Raw genomic sequence first — 22144 nt, forward strand, 5'->3', positions numbered from 1 at the left:
CTCCCAGGAAACCAGGGAGTAGAATGTAAGGGTCCTTCCACTTTCTCCTAAGGTTCCACCTTCTGCACATACGTGACACCCCACGGTGTCGAAGAGCTTTAATTGTAGGATGGACAAAAAGGGAACCTGGGGGTGCGGCGCAGGAGCGGGAACCCTAAAACACAGACCATGATTCTGAGGGCCCCTTGATGGGCTGGATATAAAAGTCAGGGGGGCTGGGAGCATCCACAGCTGCCCGCTGCCTGGCAGGTCTGATCACAGGAAGTCCCTCCAGCTGGTTCTGCCTGTGTTCCAGGGGGTAGGGGGTGAGCAGTCTCAGAAGCGTGGGACAGGGTGCAGGCGTGGGGGAGGGACTGGGATGGCGTGCTCCCGCAGGGACAAGGCACACAGCGGCGGTCTGAGGTAGGACGAAGTATAAGTGCTCTCTCCCAGGCCAGCCTTGGGCTGGAGCCATCTCTGCTTCAGCTGCTCGTAGAGTCCATAATTCGTTGGGGGAGCTGCAAGAGAAAGCAGGTCCTGGTGAAACAGGGCTCAGGGGACGCTGCCGCCCGACAGGCCAGCAGTGGGTGGCGGGGACCCTGGGGGTGTCCCCAGGCTGTGGGATCAGGGACTGGGCTTGCTGGCAGTGCGCTGGAGGGAAGGCAGGCTTGCAGGCCAGTGTTGGCTGGGCCAGCCTCCCAGTAGCCTCAGGCTGGGGCCGCACTCCCTGTGTACTCAGGAGGGACCAGGATCCCCTGGCGGGGACCTCGTAAAAGTCAGCCCCATGACCTGGTTGCTCTTGGGTAACTGTCCCAACCCAGTAGGGAAGGGAGCAGTGCGGGCTTGTGAGATGAAGAAACCCTGGCAAAAGTAATAACGCAGAGTGACAAGCAGACTGCTCTCTGACCTCTGTCCCTTTGCATCAAAAGGTAAGACTGCAGAGCTGGGTGCCCAGGGCAGGCGTAGCTTAAAACAAGTCAGTTCATGGTCCTCTCCCACGTCAAGCCCTCCAAAGCCTCGGTGCTGTGGGAAGGTCAAATCCGCACTTCTGCCTGTGGCCCGGGAGCCCTGGGGCTCTTCCTCTGCTCCTGTCCTGGAGCTCTTTCGCAGGCTGCTGCTGCCGTGGAATGCTCTTCCCCCCAATCCCTGCATGGCTTCCTCCTTCTCAGCTCAATGATGTCCCCGGAGAGACCCGCCCTCCTCAGCCCTCCCAGAAGAGGGAGGCCCACGATGACCCACCTCACTCTCTATCCTTACCCGTTTTCTTCCCTTCATAGCACATCTCCCAGCCCCCAAATAATCTCATTTACTGGATCTCAGGTTATCTTATTCCTTAATGGCGTCTTATCTGTCACCCGACTGGAGCGTCAACTCCCCGAGAGCAGGCGTTCCTCCCTGTTTGTCTCCGCTATGTCTCCGGATGCTGTCCCAGGGCCCAGCGCCCGGGACATCGTACTATTTATGAAATGAATGACTGGTCCAAGTGTGCAGTGACACCTGTCACTGCTGCCACCTGTGCTTCAGGTGAACCCGCTGCCCCAGTGCACAGAAGAAGGCTTCATCACACAGCCAGCCTCATCCTGGCGTCCAGCAGAAAGGGCAGGTCGCAGCCCTGGGGGCAGATAGGACTCTCCCCCCCCCCCATCATCTCAATCTAGGCTCTCTAGGAGCCCAGATGTCCCCGTGAGTCTTTCTGTGTGAGCCAGGCACCCCTCAGCCCTGGGCAGGTGTGTGCAGACCCCTTACCGCCCAATACAGGGGGGATTCCAGAATTATAAAAATACCCAGAAGGGGGAAGTCGGCTTTCTCCGGTAGCCACAGCAACTTATGTCTGTCCCAGGTGCGGCGTGAAGGCAGGCCTGGGTTATAAGCATGTCGGTTGTAATGGTCGTCGTACGTGCTGATCAGATAGCAGCGCGAGGGCTCCTGGTGGTGGGTGATCAGGTGTTTGTACGGGAGCCCCTGGAAGGACAGACACAATGGGCGGGTTACTGACCGGAGCGAGGCATCGCCTGGCCGTGGACGGACCTAGAAGTTGCCCGTCATGAAGGTCCGCGGGGTGATTGGCCAGGGGGCCTCCACGGGCTGCCGGTGGGTGTGGCTGTGTGCACCCACCAAACAGGAAACACACTTCTCTCCCACCCATCCCGACACAGCTCACCACAAACACATGGCTCAGCTGAGGGGCCCCCAGCCTCTGTTGAGTCAGTGAACTATTGGGGGCGCATTAACATGAAAGTCAGGGCCCCCTGATAAACAGGGGGAGTCGGTGCCACCTCATTGCACGTTCCTGTGATCTGAAGACAGACCCTTTCGTTAGTCTCAAGTGCCATCCCAGTGCCTACCGCCAGGGCGAGAGAAAGACGCTGACCACGGAGCCAGCGGGACACGTGCACCTTGTATTCAATCGGTTACTAGGGGGAGAGTCAGGGAACGCTCAGCTCCTTTACACAGCCGCCTCCTGCAAAGGATTTACAGCAACCTCAGCTGGACGATCACGGAGGGGTTTCTTTGGCGGGGAGATGTTTACAGGGAGAAGAAAGCCTTGTTCCCCTTGCTCTGGGACGTGGGCCTGAATCAGTGCTTTTCCTAAGAAAATCCTCTTGGCCCCGGGACGGGGATACTGGGGGGACAGGGCTGATTTACAGGGGAGGATAATGTTGATTTTCATGCCCGACCTCTTGTCTGGAGCAGACAGGGAGGTCTGTGTCTGCGATGCTCTGGAAGTCCTGGCCGCACCCAGTGTTTCAAGTGGCAGTTCCATAAATAAGTCAGGTCACAACGCCACAGGCAGATGGGGGGGTATGGGCACAGGCATTAAGCAGGAGCTTCCAAGATCTCCATCACCAGGTGCCCAGAGCATTTCCAATGCCAGGGAAAGCAAGTCGAAGAGGTTCCCATCAGCCGAGGGGGGCTGAAGAGGAGAGAGGCCAAGAGGGGTCTTCTTGCTGTGTCTCTTGGTTTGGGGCCCGGCCCTGCTGTCTTGATTATATTCCCAGGACTTTTGTTTTCGTCAAGTATGGTCAGGAGACAGACACAGAGACAACTGCCTTTAAAAGAAGAGCTTACAGGTCCCAAAAAGGAGGGTGCACGCCCCACCAGGCAGGGCCACACGGGGAAGCACCCGGGTTGGTTAGAAGGCAGAAGAGAGAGTATTGCCCAGAGAATGGGCAAGGCTGTGTAGGCACGTTTGAGAAGTTTAGGATTGCCCAGTTTCAATAATTTCAGAAGTCTCTGTGCTACAGGAGGGCCTCTGGGTGTGGGCCCCTGCCCCTGGAGCAATTTAAGGCGGGGGTGGGGTATTGAGTTGGTGGGTGAGTGTTAGATGCAGGAGGCGGTGGTTGGGGCTGTGGGCTCTGGGCTGTGGGTTTGCATCTGAGAGGCATGATGACAGGCCAGCTGTTGGCTGTCTCTAGGAATTAGCTGGCCCAGGGAAGGCGGTGTCTCTGGGATTAGCAAGGCCCCTACCATAGCAAAGCATAGTAAAATGGAGAAAATAGAGGATATGATTAATACACCTGCCTGGGAGAAAAGCACAAGAAGGAGGGCCTCCCCAGGTGGGGAGGGAATGATAACCTCATCCATCCAAGGTCAGCTTGAAGAGCCGTTAGCATTCACCTAAGAAGGGTCCTGTCAAGCGCCCGTGTGCGTGTGTGCGTGTGTGTGCGCGCGTGTGCGTGTGTGTGGTGGGGGGGAGTGCAGAACGAGGCACAAAGAGCTGATGGAGTGGAAGCAGCCACACAAGCAAGCCATTCGAACAGAGTCTGTAGGAACGAATGTCCGATTGCTTGGTTCCACTTTGTGTGTCTTTTGGGGGAGGGAGACTTGTCTTAATTTTAATAGCTGTATATATGTGTCACTATCCCTCCGTCAGGGTTTGTAATGGGCCCTCAGGACTTGAAGAAATAGCACCAGTTGGATCAGTGATAGAGCATCAGCCCAGCAGGTGGATGTTCCAGGTTCAATTCCCGGTCAGGGTACACAGGAGAAACAACCAACTGCTTCTCCACCCCTCCCCCTCCCCTTCTCTCTCTTTTTCTCTCTCTTCCTTTCCTGCAGCCAGAGCTCGATTGGTTCAAGCACATTGGTCCCAGGTGCTGAAGATGGCTTCGTGGAGCCTCTGCCTCAGGTGTAAAAAATAGCTTGGTTGCAAGCATGGCCCCAGATGGGCAGAGCATCGCCCCCGATTAGGGTTGCCAGGTGGATCCAGTCAGGGCACATGCAGGGGTCTGTCTCTCTATCTCCACTCCTCTCCCTTGAGAAAGAAGAGAGGGGATAAAAAGGGCAGCTAGTGTGCACTGAGGATGAGGCTAAGTGCCACGTGCCTTGTGTGCATGGATAGCTAGTGACTAGAAGCCCCAGATCCTGGGTTCTAATTTTTGCTTCCTTATGTTACCATGCACTTGTGTCTTCAGTACACACTAATGGTAAAGTCGGCAGCCCCTGAGCAGCAGCGTGGTCTGAGGATGCCAGCACAACCAGGGATGCCAGCACGACCAGGGGTGACAGCATAGAGCTGAAACCCTGGCACAAATCCCCAAGCGCAGAAGCCAACTCCAGCAAATGACGAAGGGGCATCTCAGGAACGTCCTTGCTGAGTTTTCAGAGCAGTCACCTGCATAGACCCTTACCAACCAGCGGCACTGCGGCCACCTGCACGGTCCCTTACCAACCAGCGGCACTGCGGCCACCTGCACGGTCCCTTACCAACCAGCGGCACTGCGGCCACCTGCACGGTCCCTTACCAACCAGCGGCACTGCGGCCACCTGCACGGTCCCTTACCAACCAGCGGCACTGCGGCCACCTGCACGGTCCCTTACCAACCAGCGGCACTGCGGCCACCTGCACGGTCCCTTACCAACCAGCGGCACTGCCTCAGACAAGACACTCGCCATGCCTGGGCAGCTTTTATGGGAAAATGAGAGTGCTGAGCTGAACAATCTCGTCCAACCCATTCTGACAGCTGTCCAGTGCTCATGCTGTGCCCCCTGGTCCCCACCTTGCTTTCAGGCAGATGTTAGGGTCAGGTAGGGGAGGTGGGAGGGGGTGTCTGGAGGTTGCAGTTCCCTGCTCCCCGCTCGGCAGGCCTGGAATAGGACATACCACAGACACCCAGGGAAGGAGAAGGCCATGAATGGTCCTTGACGTTTTATACAAAAGAACAGGAAGCTGGGGCTTCGGTGACACAAAACGCTGTCGTCTAAACATCACCGCTACTTGCTTTAGGCGTACCTTCTGTGATACCTCACTGTCGTCCCCATTAGCCATGTCTGTTTGTTTGTCTCCTACACCCTTTGTCTGTATCCTGTGGGAGAAGTACATGGGAATGGGAACAGTGGTGCAGGGAAGTGCTGGGATACAGGGCTGGGTTCGCCATCAGCTGCAGACTGGACAGAACTCTGCTTGTCGGGTCATAAAGGTGAGTGCCCCGGGCAGCGCCTGGGCTGGGGAGGGTACTGAAGACCCTACTCCTGTATTCCCAGGAGGGAACTGGGCCGAGAAGAAGCTGGCTGCTGGGGACCTTCTGAGCCTCGGGGAGGGGCCCGGCCTGAGCGTGGGGCCCTCACCCCCTCTTACCTCAATCCTCTTCTTCCCGTACCACCTGGCGATCTGGTCCGGTTGATGGCCAGGGAAGGGCACATACTCTTTCCTGTAAACGCTCTCGGGTGTTTTCTCAGTGTCTTTGGTGAACTGGACAAAATCAAATATTCGAGACAACTGTAACGTCCCTTCTCCAACTTCTGCTGCAAGCCCTCGCCTCCTGGGCCTTCAGAAGCTGGGCGGAGAAAGGGTCAGCGGGGAGCCCAGGGCATCCTTCATAAAGCAGGCTTCATTTTGCCCCCTCCCTTCCAGGTTTTGGAAAGCAGTGTGCACCCCGCCACCCAGGACCCCTCGGGAAAGCTGATGGTGGGGTCGCCCGACCACTTCTCATGGTCGGCACCTGCTCCCTCTGTCGTCTTCCCTCTCCCTGCTCCTCCTTCCTGCTTCTCTTCCCTTTCTTTTACTTCTTTGTTCTCACCCTTCCCAACTCACTCTTTTCTCCCTAGTATATGATATTGTAAAACTTAACTGTGGCAACATACGCATAATGAAATTTACCGTGTTAACCATGGTTAAATGCACACTTCAGTGGCATTTAAGAACATTCACATTATTGTGTAACCACAACCACCACCCATTTCCAGGACGTTTTCATCATCTCAAACTGAAACTGTACACATTCAACAACTCCCCTATCTCCCCGCCCCCAGCCCCGCACCCGCCACTCCGCTGGGGACCTCATGTAAGTGGAATCATACGCTATTTGTCCTCTGATGACTGACTTATCTCACTTATCATAGTGTCCCCAAGGTTCATTTGCACTGTAGCATGTGTCAGAATTTTTTTCCTTTTAAAGGCTGAGTAATATTCCATTGTATGTATGCACCACATTTTACTTATCCATTTATCCATTGTTGAATTACTTCTACCCTTTGGCTACTATGAATAATGTTGTTATGAACATGGATGCACAGAAATCTCTCTTCAAGATCATGGTTTCAATTTTAAGGGGTCTAGACCCAAAAGTGGAATTCCTGGGTCATGTGGTAATTCTACGTTTTATTTCTTGAGGAAGTGGCATACTATCTACCACGGTGGCTGTACCATTTACATTTCCAGCAACAATGCACAATGGCTCCGATTTCTCCACATCCTCCCAACGCTTGTTCTTTTCTGGGTTTTTTCTTTTTTTAAGTAATAGTCATTCTAATGGGTGTGAAGTGGTGTCTCATTATGGTTTTGATTTGCTTTTCCCTAATAATGTGATGTGGAGCATCTTTTCATGTACTTATTGGTCATTTGTTTATTCTCTTTGAAGAAATGTCTGTTCAAGTTCTTTACCAATTTTTAATCAAGTTTTTGTTGTTGTTGAGTTGTAGGACTTCTTTATATACTCTGGATATTATTTCTTTATTACATAGAAGATTTGCAAATATTTTCTCCCATTTCGTGAGTTGCCTTTTCACTTTGTTGATAGTGTTCTTTGATGCCTGAGAGTGTTTAATGTTGATGAAGTTCAATACATCTATTTTTTCTTTTGCTGACAAAGCTTTTGGTGTCATAGCTAAGAAACTGCTGCCAACTTCAATGTCATGAATCTTTTCTCCCATGTTTTCTGCTGCCTGCTTTATAGTTTTAGGTCTTTGATCCATTTTTATTTACTGTTTGTATATGGTACAAAGTAAGGGTCCAACTTTACTCTTCTGCATGTGGCTATTAGTTTTCCCAATACCATTTATTGAAAAGATAGTTTTTATTCCGTTGAGTGGTCTTGGCATCCCTGTTTATTTTATTTTATTTTGTTTTATTTTATTTTATTTTTTGTGGCAGAGACAGAGAGAGTCAGAGAGAGGGACAGATAGGGACAGACGAACAGAAAGGAAGAGAAATGAGAAACATCAGTTCTTCATTGCAGCTCCTTAGTTGTTCATTGATTGATTTCTTATATGTGCCTTGACCGGGGGCTACAGCAGACCGAGTGACCCCTTGCTCGATTCAGCGACCTTGGGTCGCTGAACCAGATGAGCCCACGCTCAAGCTGGTGACCTCAGGGTCTCAAACCTGGGTCCTCCAAATCCCAGTCCAATGCTCTATCCGCTGCGCCACCGCCTGGTCAGGCTTGGCATCCTTGTTTAAATGATCTGATTATATATGGGAGGATTTATTTCTGGGCTCTTTATTCTACTTCATTGGTTTATATGTCTATCTTTGTACCAGTATTCCAATATTTTGATTTCTATAGCTTTGTAATAAGTTTTGAAATTAGAGAGTGTGAATTCTCCAACATTGTTCTTCTTTTCAGATTTGTTTGGCTATTCAGAGCCTCTTGAGATTTCCAATGATTTTTAGGGTGGAGTTTTAAATTTGTGCAAAAAAATAAAATAAAAATCTCTCATAGAGGTTGCAGTGAATCTGTAGCTAATTTTGGGTAGCATTGGCATCTTAATATTGTCTTCCAATCCATGAACACAAGAATGTTGCTCCATATATTGCTGTCTTATTTCTTTCAACTTGTGTCTAGTGTATAAGTCTTTTGCCTTCTTTGTTAAGTTTATTCCTAAGTATTTTATTCTTTTTGATGCTGTGATAAATAGAACTGTCTCCCTAAGTTCTTTCTTTAGATTGTTCGTGGTTGGTGTATAGAAATGCAACTGATATTTGCATGTTAATTTTGTATCCTGCTTGCCTGACCAGGCGGTGGCACAATGGATAGAGCGTCAGACTGGGATGCGTAGGACCCAGGTTCGAGACCCCAAGGTTGTCAGCTTGTGCGCATGCTCATCTGGTTTGAGCAAAGTTCACCAGCTTGTACCCAGGGTCGCTGGCTTGAGCAAGGCGTTACTCGGTCTGCTGTAGGCCCGCGGTCAAGGCACATATGAGAAAGCAATCAATGAACAACTAAGGTGTCACAATGTGCAACAAAAAACTAATGATTGATGCTTCTCATCTCTCTCCGTTCTGTCTGTCTGTCCCTATCTCTGGATGTCTCTGTAAAAAAAAAAAAAAAAAAAGAATAATTTTATATCCTGCAACTTTGCTGAATTTATTAGTTTTAACAGGTGTGTGTATGTGGTCTTTAGGGTTCGGCAGCTATAAGATCATGTCATATAAAGATCATTTTACTTCTTTCTATCCAGTTCTATAATTTTCATTTCTTTTCTTGCTCTGGCTAGAACTTTTCATACAATGTTGAATAGAAGTGGCAAAAGCAGGCACCCTGCCTGATCAGGCGGTGGCGCAGTGGATAGAGCGTCGGACTGGGATACAGAGGACCCCGGTTTGAGACCCCGAAGTCGCCAGCTTGAGTGCGGGCTCATCTGGTTTGAGCAAAGCTCACCAGCTTGGACCCAAGGTCGCTGGCTCCAGCAAGGGGTCACTCGGTCTGCTGAAGGCCCGCGGTCAAGGCACATATGAGAAAGCAATCAACGGACAACTAGGGTGTTGCAACGCGCAATGAAAAATTAATGATTGATGCTTCTCATCTCTCTCCGTTCCTGTCTGTCTGTCCCTATCTATCCCTCTCGCTGTCTCTGTAAAAAAAAAAAAAAAAAACAAAAAAAAAAGCAGGCACCCTTGTTTTTTTTGTTTTTCTTTTTGTTTTTGTATTTTTTCTGAAGCTGGAAACGGGGAGAGACAGACAAACTCCCGCATGTGCCTGACCAGGATCCACCTGGCACGCCCACCAGGGGGCAAGGCTCTGCCCATCTGGGGTGTCGCTCTACCACAATCAGAGCCATTCTAGTACCTGCGGCAGAGGCCACAGAGCCATCCTTAGCGCCCGGGCAAACTTTGCTCCAATGAAGCCTCAGCTGCGAGAGGGGAAGAGAGAGACAGAGAGGAAGGGGGGGGGGGAGTGGTGGAGAAGCAGATGGGCGCCTCTCTTGTGTGCCCTGGCCGGGAATCGAAACTGGGACCCCTGCATGCCAGGCTGACGCTCTACCAGTGAGCCAATCGGCCAGGGCCTCTTTTTGAATTTTTAAGGCAACTGTGTTTTTCTTTTAGTCTGTCGGTGTGGTGAATTACACCGATAGACTTTTCAGAGGTTGTTTTGTATTTCTGAAATGAACTTCACTTGATTGTGATAGAGTACTTTTTAATACATTGTTGGCTACAGTTGGTCGAAGTGAGAATTTTTGCCAGATTGGCCTATCATTTATTTCCCTTACAGTGTTCTTATTCGGTTAGAAACACAGGGTACAGCTGGCCTCACAAAATCAATTGCACAGCTTCCCCCATTGTATATTATCTGGACCGCTTTATGTAAAACAGGAATTGCCCAAATGTGTGGAAAACCACATGGAAATGGAGGTTTGGGGGTGGGCGGTCTCTTTGATTACCATTTCAATAATTTTTTATTTGTCTTTTCCAGAATTTGTTTCTTCTTGCACAAATTTTATCATTTCATATTTCTCCCAAAATTTATCCTTTGGTCTTGGTTTTCAAGTTTATTATAATATGTTGTTAATATCTTAATTACATTGCCTGACTGGCGGTGGCCCAGTGAATAGAGCATCGACTTGGGATACTGAGGCTCCAGGTTCAAAACCCCAAGGGCACCAGCTTGAGCAGGTGAGTGAGGAATTATTGACATAACCCCAAGGTCGCTGGCTTGAGCCCAAAGGTCACTGGCTTCAGCAAGAGGTCACTGGATCGGCTGGAGCTCCCCGGTCAAGGCACATACGAGAAAGCAATCAATGAACAACTAAGGTGCCTCATCTATGAGCTGATGCTTCTCGTCTCTCTCCTTTCCTGTTTCTCTCTCTCTCTCTCTCTCTCTCTCTTGCTCTCTCTCAAATAAATATATAAATAAATCTGTTATCTTTACAGCTCTAAAATTTTATTCTAAATTTTTTTTTATTTATTCATTTTTAGAGAGGCAGAGAAGGGGGGGAGGAGCTGGAAGCATCAACTCCCATATGTGCCTTGACCAGGCAAGCCCAGGTTTTCAAACCAGCGACCTCAGCATTTCCAGGTCGATGCTTTATCCCCTGCGCCACCACAGGTCAGTATTCTAAATATTTTTAAAGAAGGAACAATTCTTGGTCATTGATTTTTTTTTTTTTTTTTTTTTTTTTTTTGCATTTTTCTGAAGCTGGAAACAGGGAGAGACAGTCAGACAGACTCCCGCATGCGCCCGACCGGGATCCACCCCGCACGCCCACCATGGGGCGACGCTCTGCCCACCAGGGGGCGATGCTCTGCCCATCTTGGGCGTCGCCATGTTGCGACCATCCTGGGGGTCGCCATGTTGCGACCAGAGCCACTCTAGCGCCTGGGGCAGAGGCCACAGAGCCATCCCCAGCGCCCGGGCCATCTTTGCTCCAATGGAGCCTTGGCTGCGGGAGGGGAAGTGAGAGACAGAGAGGAAAGCGCGGCGGAGGGGTGGAGAAGCAAATGGGCGCTTCTCCTATGTGCCCTGGCCGGAAATCGAACCCGGGTCCTCCGCACGCTAGGCCGACGTTGGTCATTGATCTTTAAAATCAGTTTTAAATTTTGTTGTGAGGCTCCAAACCAAGTACTAACTTCCCTTCATAGTTTCAAAAGGCAACTTATATCTTTAATATTTGCATAAAGCACAACACAAATATTTATACTTAAATAGCTAATTAATAGATTTTTAAAAAATACAAATATGGCCCTGCCTGCAATGACCTGGGCTACCAGCAGGTGGCATACATATCCTGAGACTTGGAAATATTTTTTCTGATTATCACCAGGGATGAATCCAATCTTTGACATTGCAACCCGACCCCATGCCCACCCCACCTCCATCCTTGTGCTGACTGCTAGAGCTGCCCCCGTGAGCCATGATGATCATTGGTGGCTGTAAAGCCAGAAGCCAGGGCCAGGGCCACCATCACAGCCGCCTGGCCCATGCAGGTTCGCATTGGATTCGGACAGTCGGTAAAGAAACAACGGAGCCACAAACTGGTGGGCCATAGTCTTTAATTCTAGCTTGCACCCGGCGGGCAAGTAAAAACACACACTGGGCTCCAAAACCCAATCACATTCAGTGCTCACAAAGCTACTGATTTATCCGAGTTTCCTAGAATCAAAGGTTTCTAGCTCACCAGCCTTATTCTCCTCAGTTCCCCATCTCCTTCCTTCTCCAGTGTCAAACTGCACAAACTGGCATCTCACTCAGCACTCCGCCATCTTGGCTGCTTCTCCTGGCCTCCTCCACGTGGCCTTTCTCTGCTCTCTGCTGTCTCCTCTAATGATAATCTCAGGAACCAAGAGTGCAAGCTCCCGCTCCATCCCCATTTTATAGTGTAGAAATCCAAACTCTTAATCCAATATACAAAATAGAGAAGTCTCTAATACAAAGTCACTTCTCTGAGGCATGATTGGATTGTACCACCCCACATCAAAACGGGTGGGAGAGGCTTAATCCCAAAACCAAGCCTCAGGCTACAATGATCCTGCCTGCCCCCAACACACATTAATATCACCTGGGCGATGGCATCTTTAACAAAGTGAGCATAATACATTTTATCCGCCCAACAGTGGCCATATGTAGAAACGGAGTCCCATTGCGTGCCCAGTGCCCTGCTTTCCCCCCTGATTTTAGGAGTAGAGAACAAGATTGAGGGGTGAAGAAACGTGGGGGCTTCTGCTGGGAGGAGAAAAAGGAGGAAAAGATTTATTTATTGAGCTCTTACTATATGCCAGGCCCAGAGCCAAGCCCTCAACATACATCATTTCATTGGATCCTACAGGAATCCCCTAAGCTGGATGAGCTCCATTGTCCCCATTATACAGGGGAACTGAGGGTCTTGCCTAAGGTCCTCCCACCCAGCAGCTCCAGCCCCTGAATCCTCAGCTTGGAGTCTGTCTTCATTTGGGTGCCGCTTGTTGAGGGTCGCTGCGATGAGTTAATTTTATGTGTCAGCTTGACTGCGTTAAGAGATGCCCGGAGAGCTGGGAAAACAGTTCTGGGAGTGTGTGGACGGGATTAGCCCCTGACTAGTAGACTGAGTAAGGAGATCTTCCAGTGCTGGTGGCCTTCACCCAGTCGTCCCAGTGGAACAGGAAGGGGAAGGAAGGAAGGATGAATGCTCTCTTCTTTGACTGAGACATCCTTCTTTCCCCGCCCACAAACATCTGAGCTCCTGGCTCTCAGGGCTTCACACTCCAGGACTTCTACGAGCTGTCCCTTTGTTCTCAGGGCTTTGGCCTCGGACTGGGGGTGACACCATGGGCTCCTCTGGTTCTCAAGGCCTCTGGACTTGGACGGGGTAATGCCATTGGCTTGGCTGGTCCCCCCAGCATGCAGGTGGCTGATTACAGGACTTCTTGGCCTCCATAGCCACGTGAGCCAGTTCCGGTAATAAATATCCTCCATACATCTGTGTCTATCCTACTGGTTAGTCAGGAGAAACTCCCTGATACAGTGACTCTGTGCAGGCAAGGTCACTCCTTTGCCTGGTTTTTCTGTTACCCATCTTGATATGCTAATTTCCAAACATGCTATTCTCTTCTTCCTGGATGGGGAGTGATGGGAGGTACAGTATTGTGGTAATAAAGCCAATCTCTCACTGATATGACCTAGCCTCCAAAAAGGTTATACTTTTTTTTTTTTTTACAGAGACAAAGAGAGTCAGAGAGAGGGATAGACAGACAGGAACGGAGAGAGATGAGAAGCCTCAATCATTAGTTTTTCGTTGCCACACCTTAGTTGTTCATTGATTGCTTTCTCATATATGCCTTGACCGTGGGCCTTCAACAGACCAAGTAACCCCTTGCTCAAGCCAGCGACCTTGAGTCCAAGCTGGTGAGCTTTGCTCAAACCTGATGAGCCCACGCTCAGGCTGGTGACCTTGGGGTCTCAAACCTGGGTCCTCAGCATCCCAGTCCAACGCTCTATCCACTACACCACCGCCTGGTCAGGCAAAAAATAGTCACACTTTTAATGTGATCTAGAAGTACTAAGGAAAAGTGTTCTAAGCCTGAATAATTTCAGTACCTGTATTTTGTTAAAAGGGATTTTGCCTTTCATCCCAGCAGTAACTGGGGCATCCTGAGGTGTAAACAGGAAACAGGTTAATAGAACATGGAGGGCCAGACAGTTGCCATTGAAGTTTTCTTTATTTCTGATCATTCCTTTACAACCATCCACCCCACGGTGACTTCCACATGGGCATCTCAGGCCCAAACTGCACTCAGGCGATTCAAATTCCTGTCTCTGACTCTACAGGACATTTGCTCCCTGATGTCCCATCAACTCCCCTCCATTTGTCCCTTCCTTTCCCCATTCACACTGAGCACGTGTCTGAAACACAGGTGTGCGCCCTCTGGATAATGCAACTCTGGCCCTAGGTTTCAGATTCCTAGTGCCCAGAAGAAAGCTGTTTCTGGGTGCACTACACTAAGCAAGGTTATCACAGGGGCATAGGACAGGCTCCACATCATAGAATATCTTGTTGCCACAGTGCGGACAGGGGCTGGTGCTCAGCCAGATGGTCCTGGGCTGTGTTTAAGTCCCTCAGGATCCTTGTCAGCTCATCCCGGATCTGGCCCAGTCTCCCCATCTCCAGAGCGCCCTCGGCGCTGTAACTCTCCAGAGGGGCAGGGTACAGCTCCAGGTTCAAACTGCGCAACTGCGCGGTGTGACGCAACAGCTTCTCCACTGTGGCCACCGAGAGGTTCCCAGAGATGCCGAGGGTCCTGAGCTGGTGGCAGCGGCTCAGGACGGGCACGATGGCCTCGACTTGGGAGTCCACCATCCCACAGTCAATTAAGTCCAGGTCCTGGAGGGTGGCTGCCACTTCCTCTAGCAGAGCTTGGAGCAGCTCGGGACTAAAGCCGGTCAGTCTGACACCGCTCAGATCCAGGTCCTTTAGCTGACGGAGGTTCGGGCACCGGGACAGGTGTATCAAGTCTGATTCTGTAAGCAGGCAGTTCGTTATGCAGAGAGTCTCCAAGGGGGTCTGCAGGCACCTGGGGAGAGATGGAGCAGTTGGTAGTCAAGGGGAGAGGCCTCCAGATGGGATAGGACCGATTCATCCAAGCCCAGGGTTGACCTGACCATCAGAAGAAAGCCAACACCCAGGACACCCACTCTCATGTCAGGCTGAGGACTTCCACCTTCCCTTGCGTGACTGAGTCAACGTCATGAAATCCCCAAAGCTTCCTTTCCACACCCAACAAGCACAGCACTCCACTTACGAGGATGAATGGATGTAATAGAAGACACGGGCTCACGCTCAGAGAGCCTGACAGTGTCTCGATCATCTGGGCATCCCTGATTTTTAACACAGGAAACAAGACCTAAAATGCTCTCGACTCCGTCTTCTGCCTTCCATCTGCTGGTTCGGCCCCACAGGCACCCAGATATCTGGGCCACGTGAAGCTAGTTACTCTGATGCGTAAAAACAAACCTGTGCAAGATCCTGCGACATCCCCCGGCGTGGCCAGTGTGCAGGGGCTGCTCACATCCCTGCTTTGCCCGCAGCAAACCACCTCTCAATTCTGGTGATCCTTTTCACCGCCCCACACCTATCGTCAGAATCATGCATTGCCCTATGCTAGTTACCTTACCTGGAGCACAGGACCAGCCCTGGGAATCTGACACAGGCTCATGTGTTCACGCAGCTGGCGAGCACAGAGCTTATCTTTGGAGATGCTCCATCTGGCTTTTCCTCCTCCCTCGCCTCTTCCTAAGCCAGGTTAACTCAGACATCGCTCCCTAAGGAAGAATTCACAAACCCACCCGCGGTGGGTCCAACCCCCCACCTCACGATAAAGCTTCTCTTTCCAGGGCCTCTCTCTCCGTTTGTCCTTTCGCTTTTTCTTTGGGAGGTTACGTGACACCACCCTGAAGCAGCTAACAAGACATGATGCACTGGACATTCTGGTGTTGCATTCCCCGTGTAAACTCTCACCTGAGCAGCTGGTCCAGACGGCCTTTGAGGAAGGAGGGGGATTCCATGTAGAGCCTCTGGAGGTGCTGCAGTCTGAAGAACTGACAGGTGAACTGGGAAACATACTGGTTAAGCTCTTCCTCCTCCTCGGCCAGTATGTGGATGTGGGCGAGAGAGAGGAACCGCACGTTCCTCATCTGACCCAGGTAAGAGCTGAACATCCCCAGGGTGGACAAGGTCCAGCTGCAGTTCACTTCCACCGCCTGGATACAGTCCAGCCGCACCAGAGCCAGGACCTTCCGCACAGTCTCCATGGGCACGGCAAAGATCTTCAGCCTCTTGCAGCACAGGTGTAGCGGCCCTTCCCTCCACTTGGCCCAGCTGAGGAGGTAGGTGAGGAATTGGTCCGGGCCCTACTGCTGAGGCAAAGGTCTATGAGCACCTTCAAGGGGGCCGAGGGCTGCTTCATCTTGCAACTGGGCACCGTCACGAGTCCCACCGGCGAGCACACCTGGTCCCTGGGTCCGGACCACATGCTCCAGAAGTCCTGACCGGTGTTCCGTAAATCCAGCACCTGCAGTTTGCTCCTCCTGGGGGGGGGGGGGGGACAGGACACTGGCTGAGATGCTTCCAGAGCAACAGGTCAGGATGAAGCCCAGCAGCTCAGAGCGGAGGCAGCATCGGACTCCGCCCCCCTGAGGCCAGTCTGCCTCCCAACAATGGCTCCTCCCCTGACCCCTCACCCCCACCTCCTTCCCTTCCGTCCGTCCTGGTTGGCACTTCTAGTACCTCTAAGTGCCCCCGGGAGGAGGCAGGGCATGTTTTGCCAGGCCTCCCCCCCCTCATAAGCCATCTTCTACTTCCCAAAGAGAGCACCTCGCCAGTGTCCAAGGCCCCTCTGAGCTTCGCTGGCACCGTCGGAAACCTCTGGTCCCTCTTCGGCCCTCCACACCCCCTGACCCCGGCTGTCTTCCCAGATGCCCAGGACCCGCCCAGGCTACCTGGGTCAGCCTCACCTGGGGCGGACCTTCTCGGCAAGCAGGATGTCAAGCCCATCGAACGCAGCTTTTAAGGTCTCGAGCTGAGGCTCCTGCATCAGGCCCCCCAGAGGGAGGTGGCCAAAGGGCCAGGCGTGCACCATCGCCTTCAGGGACTCCCTGTGTCCCCCAGAGAAAGCCTCCATGAACAGTGGTGGGAAGAGCTCGGCGGGCAGACACTCCAGAGTGGCGATGGCCAAGGCCTCGTCCCTCAGCAAGCTCTTAACTGCCAGGTTCAGGAGTCTGGGCGGGGTCTGGACGCTCATACTCAGACCACTGCGAGAGGGACCCTGCGGAAACAAGACGAAGGCATCCGTGTCAGGCCGAGCGGGAGCACGCCCGTCGACTCGGACACCCCCAGCCTTCAGAAGAGCCAGCTCAGGGCCAGAGCCACTGCCTGGCCATGGTGAGAGAGCCTGCGTCTACCCCCCGGCTCCATCGGAGCTCCGTGGCCACAGAGCCGTAGCCCCACCCCTGCTGTCCCCCAGGACAAGCATCTCAGAGGCACCTCCATCTTTCATTACAGTGCAGCCAGGGAGTGAGTGCCCAGGAGGCCGAAAGCTGGCCCCCACCCTTTGGGGGGGGACTCTCAGACCATCACCCTAAAACAACAAAATGAAAACCTCACGTGGCCCAAACAGCCTCTACCCTTCGCTCCCACAGTTAACCCGCTGGGAAAGATTAGGAAGGTGCCCCTGGAGCGGATGCCATCGTCCTTTAAAATTTTAAATGACACACACACACACACACACAAAGGAGAAGAAACAAACAATAGATACTGGGGCGGGGGGGAGCAAAATGAACAAAATAACAATAAAACAAAGATTAAAAAGCACAATAAAAAATTTTAATGGGAAACTATAAAAAAAAGCCATGTTATAAACAGTATACGACAGTATTTGGGAGTTCGAGGTGAAAAATCACTGAAGTGAGCATGTTTATGCGTGATCTCTATAGCTATTAGAATTGGTGCCCTGATCGGAGAGCTCCATTGGCAGAGCATCATCCCTCAGTGCAGAGGTTGCTGTTTTGGCCCCTGGTCAGGGCACATACAGGAACAAATTAAAGTTTCTCTCTCTCTCAAATCTTAAAATTACCACTTCAGAAATAGTTCAGATTCCTCTTTGAAGAAGCCTAACTAGCAAAATCACAAAACTAGCAAGTATATGAGCTATCATCTAAGTGCACAAACTAAACATTTAAAATGTCAAGAAAAAGCTGTGGCTGGGTAGAGCATTATCCCAACACGTCAAGGTTTGGGGGTTCCATCCCCAGTCAGGGCACATACAAGAATCAACCAATGGCCTGACCTGTGGTGGCGCAGTGGATAAAGCGTCGACCTGGAAATGCTGAGGTCACCAGTTCAAAACCCTGGGCTTGCCTGGTCAAGGCACATATGGGAGTTGATGCTTCCAGCTCCTCCCCCCTTCTCTCTCTGTCTCTCCTCTCTTTCTCTCTCTGTCTTTCCCTGTCCTCTCTAAAATGAATATATAAAAAATTTTAAAAAAAAAGAATCAACCAATGGAAGCATAAATGAGTGGAACAACAAACTGATGTTTCTCTCTAAAATCAATTTTTAAAAATGTCAAGAAATTAAACTACAAACAGATGTTTTTCATTAGAAAAAATTGGTTAAGATAATGAAAAATAACAAACCAAATCCAAAATCGAAATGTTTGGGATTGGCACTGGCCGACTAGCTCAGTGGATTGAATGTCGCCCCTGTGTGTGGACATCCCAGGTTTGATCCCCCATCAGGACACTCATGAAAAGTGGCCATCTACTTCTCTTCCCCTCCCTCCCTCTCCTCTCTCTCTCTCTTCCCTTCTTGCAGCCAGTGGCTTGATTTGTTCGAGCATTAGCCCCAGGCACTGAGGATAGCACAGCTAGGCCAACTATTGGCCTCAGGCACTGAGTTTAGCTCGGTTGATTGGAGCGTCAACCCCAGATGGGGGTTGCTGGATAGATCCCGGTTAGAGCACATGCAGGAGTCTGTCTCACTGTCTCCCCTCCTCTCACTTAAAAAAAGAAAAAAGAATATATATATATTTGGGATTCAGGCAAAACTATAACACTTAGAAGCAACACCGAAGCCTTAAATCCATTCATCTGAAAAGAAAGCTAAGGAAAGCTCCCCCGTGCCATCTAGGCTGTGTGTTCCCTTGCGGAACTGGTGCCTTAGCCGAGGTCGGGACCTTACCTGCTCTGGTGCGGTTGGCTGTGTGCTCGGGTCCCAGACCTGGGGAAGAACCAAGGCAGTGGCTCTGCAGCTGGAGGCTACTGTATCTCTTTTTTAGTGCCTGAGGTTTTATAGACCTTAGTAATCACATCTCTCCCTTTTCAATGACTAATGTCCAATCAGAAAGCCAGACCTGATTCCTCCATCTCCATCCATTAATCCTGTTGAGATCTCCACCTTTCTCTGGACTGATTGGATCAAACATTCCTTCAGGAAAGAGAAAGAATTAGGGAGGGGCAAAGTTAAGAACTCATTAACTGACTCATTGCATAGACACTGACGAGTTTTACTGACGGCCTAATAGTTGTCATCGTCTGTCCCTGTGAGACCTGGAAAGGAGTAATTGGTCCCTGAGCTTAGAACACAACAAAACCTGAAAGCATCATTGTTGCGGGAACTTAGCCCATGTTAAAATTATCGAAACGCTGACCTGTGGTGGCGCAGTGGATAGAGTGCCGACCTGGAACACTGAGGTCGCCGGTTAGAAACCCTGGGCTTGCCTGGTCAAGGCACATATGGGAGTTGATGCTTCCTGCTCCTCCCCCTTCTCTCTCTCTCTGTCTCTGTCTCTCACTCCTCTATCTCTAAAAAAATCAATAAATAGAATGTTGATCAAATAAGTTTGTAAATATGATATATATGTTTGCTCGCTTGTAACTTATATTGGGTGTGGGGGACAGGCTGTAAGCAGGCCAGGTCGTTGTAGCCTAAGGTTTGGTTTTGGGACTAAGCTTTTCCCCACACCCTTGACTGATTGTATGATCTGGGTGGTGCACTCTCATGAGGAATCCAATTATGCCTTGGATAAGTGACTTTCTATCAGAGACTTCCTTGTTTGTATATTGGATTAAGGGATTTTGGTTTTCTACACTATAAAGTGGGACAGACCAGGAGCTTGGACACACAGTTCCTGCTATCACAATTGCAGGGGCTTCCCTGATCCCTGGCCCTTCATGGGAAGAGCTGGTTTTCTGCTTTTCCCTTGTCTTCTTTTGTGGTTTGCCTGTCTTGGTGAGACACCAATAAATAGGATGGCCCCCCATCCTCTGACTCTGCCATTTCTTTATCGACTGTCCGAATCCAATGGGAACCTGCATGTGAATGGCCACGATGGCGGTTCCTGGCCTTACATAGAATATTTTTTAAAAAAATTATCGAAACGTTTCAGATTAAAACAGCTTCGTGAAGACAAGAGTGTGATGCCCAGAGGAAAGCAAAGAAACGTGTCGGTGCGTTATATTGTCACGTAGTTTCTATGTCAGGGAACACAGTATATCATGAGCTCGTGCAGGGAGCCAAGGACACGCAATTGAGGATGTGGCTGTCCCTCCAGACCACAGGGCTTCCCCGACGGAGGTCTGGTCAAAACCACAGTGAAAAGTCAGGGTGGGGGTTGGGTGGGGTGAAGCTGGGCCATTCTAATGGGGTTCTGTGACTGACTCAACACCATGTTAATATATGGGACTTGTTAAAATATATATATATATATGGGACTTGTTTTCCCCTTTGGTGAGAAGGGAGAGTGAGAGACTCCTCTCTGGGTGAGTTTAAATTTTTATTTATTTATTCATTTTAGAGGAGACAGAGAGAAAGAGAGAGAGAGAAAAGGGGGGATGTTGGGCAGATAAAATGTATTATGCTCACTTTGTTAAAGATGACACAAGGAGGCCATTGCCCAGGTGATATTAATGTGTGTCTCTGTGGGCTAAAGGCAGGCAGAATCCTTGTAGCCTGGGGCTTGGTTTTGGGATTAAGCCTTTCCTACCCTTTTTGATGTGGGGCGGTACAATCCAATCATGCCTCAGAAGTGTCTTTGTATTACAGACTTCCCTATTTTGTATATTGGATTAAAGGTTTAGAAGCTACACTATAAAATGGGGACAAAGCGGGAGCTTGCGCTCTTGGTTCCTGAGGTTAGCATGAGAGAGCAGAGAGAGTAGAGCCAGCAGCGGAAGGAGGCCACGTGGAGGAGGCCAGGAAAGCAGCCAAGATGTTGGAGTGCTGAGTGAGATGCCAGTTTGTGGAGAGTTTGTATCTGGAATAAGGAAGGAGATGGGGAACTGAGGAGAATAAGGCTGGTGAGCTAGAAACCTTTGATTCTAGGAAACTCGGATAAGTCAGTGGCTTTGTGAGCACTGAATGTGACTGGGTTTTGGAGCCCAGTGTGTATTTTTACTTGCCCGCCGGGTGCAAGCTAAGATTAAAGACTATGGCCCACCAGTTTGTGGCTCCGTTGTTTCTTTACCGACTGTCCGAATCCAATGCGAACCTGCATGTGAATGGCCCCAATGGCGGCTCCTGGCTTTACAGGGGAGGAGCAGGAAGCATCAACTCCCATATGTGCCTGGACCGGGCAAGCCCAGGGTTTTGAACCGGCGACCTCAGTGTTCCAGGTCGAAGCTTGATCCACTGTGCCATCACAGGTCAGGCCTCTGGGTGAGTTTAGAAATTAAAAAGGCAACAGGCTGAAGTGGAGAATAGTGCCATCCTTGAGGCCAAAAGGGTAGGTTCTGTCTTCTGTCCCTCCAGAGAGAAAAGGGAGTCCCCTTCAGGGATGATGAGATTTGCTCAGAAAACTGGCTGGAGAGGATTAAATGTAAGACTGTGAGCCAATGGCTGGTAATCCTGGTGTCGTGGCAGCTGCTACCAGGAGACATTTATATGAGGGTAAGGGTTCTTCTGCAGAGGATTCTTCAACAACAAGTAGCCCCAGCCATTTTCCAGAGGCCCTGGGAGCCTAATCCTAACCCACTGGCCCCTTTCCAAGTATGCTTAGATAATTGACATTTCCTCAAACTTAGGTAACAACAGAGGCAAACGTAACTTCAAACCCATCCCTAAGCTCTAGCGACATGGGGATTCTGATCACGACGTGCCATTAGGCAGTGTTTCTTGTAGGACGGGTCAAACAGGCAGAGGACAGGGGTTCGGGGTGGAGGGGTAGCTCCCCCTGGAGTCTCTCCATGGTGGGACCCGAGAGACTTGGTTGCACCCCCGGTCTCCACCAAGGCCCATGCATCCTGCCCAGAGACACGTGAACTGGTCAGCTACACGGTCATGTGGTCATTGTGATTTATGCTCGGAAGACACACGGACACCTGAAACACAACAAAAAGCCCAGTCAACAAAAGTTGCAGAGGCCTTGAAAAGGAAAGGATGCCCCCGGAACTTCTGAATCGGAGGCACGTGTCCCGAGTCTCTAGAACCAGAACTTCTCAGTGGGCACAGTGACTGAGGTGACCCCGAAACTCTTCCTGCTTTGTCCACTGGCCACAGTGCTCCAGACCATGAGACAGTGGACACAGTGGGGGCGCCGGGATGCTACAAGGTTGTTCTCAGGAACGTCCCGGCCCCCAAACCTCCAGCCCCCCTCCCTGTGAGAGCCCCCGATCACCCTGTGTCCTATGTCGATGCCACAGCTCTTTCTAGAACTGCCCAAGCGCTGGGCCTCTGCCAATGGGAGAGATGTTCCTGCAGGAAGGAG

General features: G+C 50.7%; 2 protein-coding genes across 2 annotated transcripts; both read right to left on the reverse strand.

The window, feature by feature from the left end:
- Nucleotides 1-315: 315 nt before the first annotated feature.
- Nucleotides 316-6091, reverse strand: LOC136328782 (cilia- and flagella-associated protein 107-like). The gene is made up of 4 exons (XM_066264793.1): nt 6080-6091; nt 5558-5671; nt 1764-1941; nt 316-497 (listed from the first exon to the last, which is right to left on the reverse strand). Exons 1-4 carry the CDS (start codon nt 6089-6091, stop codon nt 316-318), a joined length of 486 nt encoding a protein of 161 aa, XP_066120890.1.
- A 7798-nt stretch (nt 6092-13889) lies between these two features.
- On the reverse strand, nt 13890-16687 carry LOC136328783 (PRAME family member 12-like). Its single transcript, XM_066264795.1, is given in 5 exon segments — nt 13890-13994; nt 13996-14461; nt 15406-15793; nt 15796-15974; nt 16401-16687. Coding segments are annotated over 5 exon segments (1425 nt in total).
- Between the last annotated feature and the right edge of the window lie 5457 nt (nt 16688-22144).

Source organism: Saccopteryx bilineata, chromosome 3, assembly GCF_036850765.1.
Source record: "Saccopteryx bilineata isolate mSacBil1 chromosome 3, mSacBil1_pri_phased_curated, whole genome shotgun sequence".
NCBI lineage: Eukaryota > Metazoa > Chordata > Mammalia > Chiroptera > Emballonuridae > Saccopteryx > Saccopteryx bilineata.

Excerpts from the sequence above, each read along its gene's own strand:
- LOC136328782 (XM_066264793.1), bottom strand. Across the intron at positions 1,942-5,557 it reads ACGGGAAGAAGAGGATTGAG|GGGCTCCCGTACAAACACCT; the intron begins GTAAGAGGGGGT and ends CTGTCCTTCCAG. Across the intron at positions 498-1,763 it reads AGCCGACTTCCCCCTTCTGG|CTCCCCCAACGAATTATGGA; the intron begins GTATTTTTATAA and ends TTTCTCTTGCAG.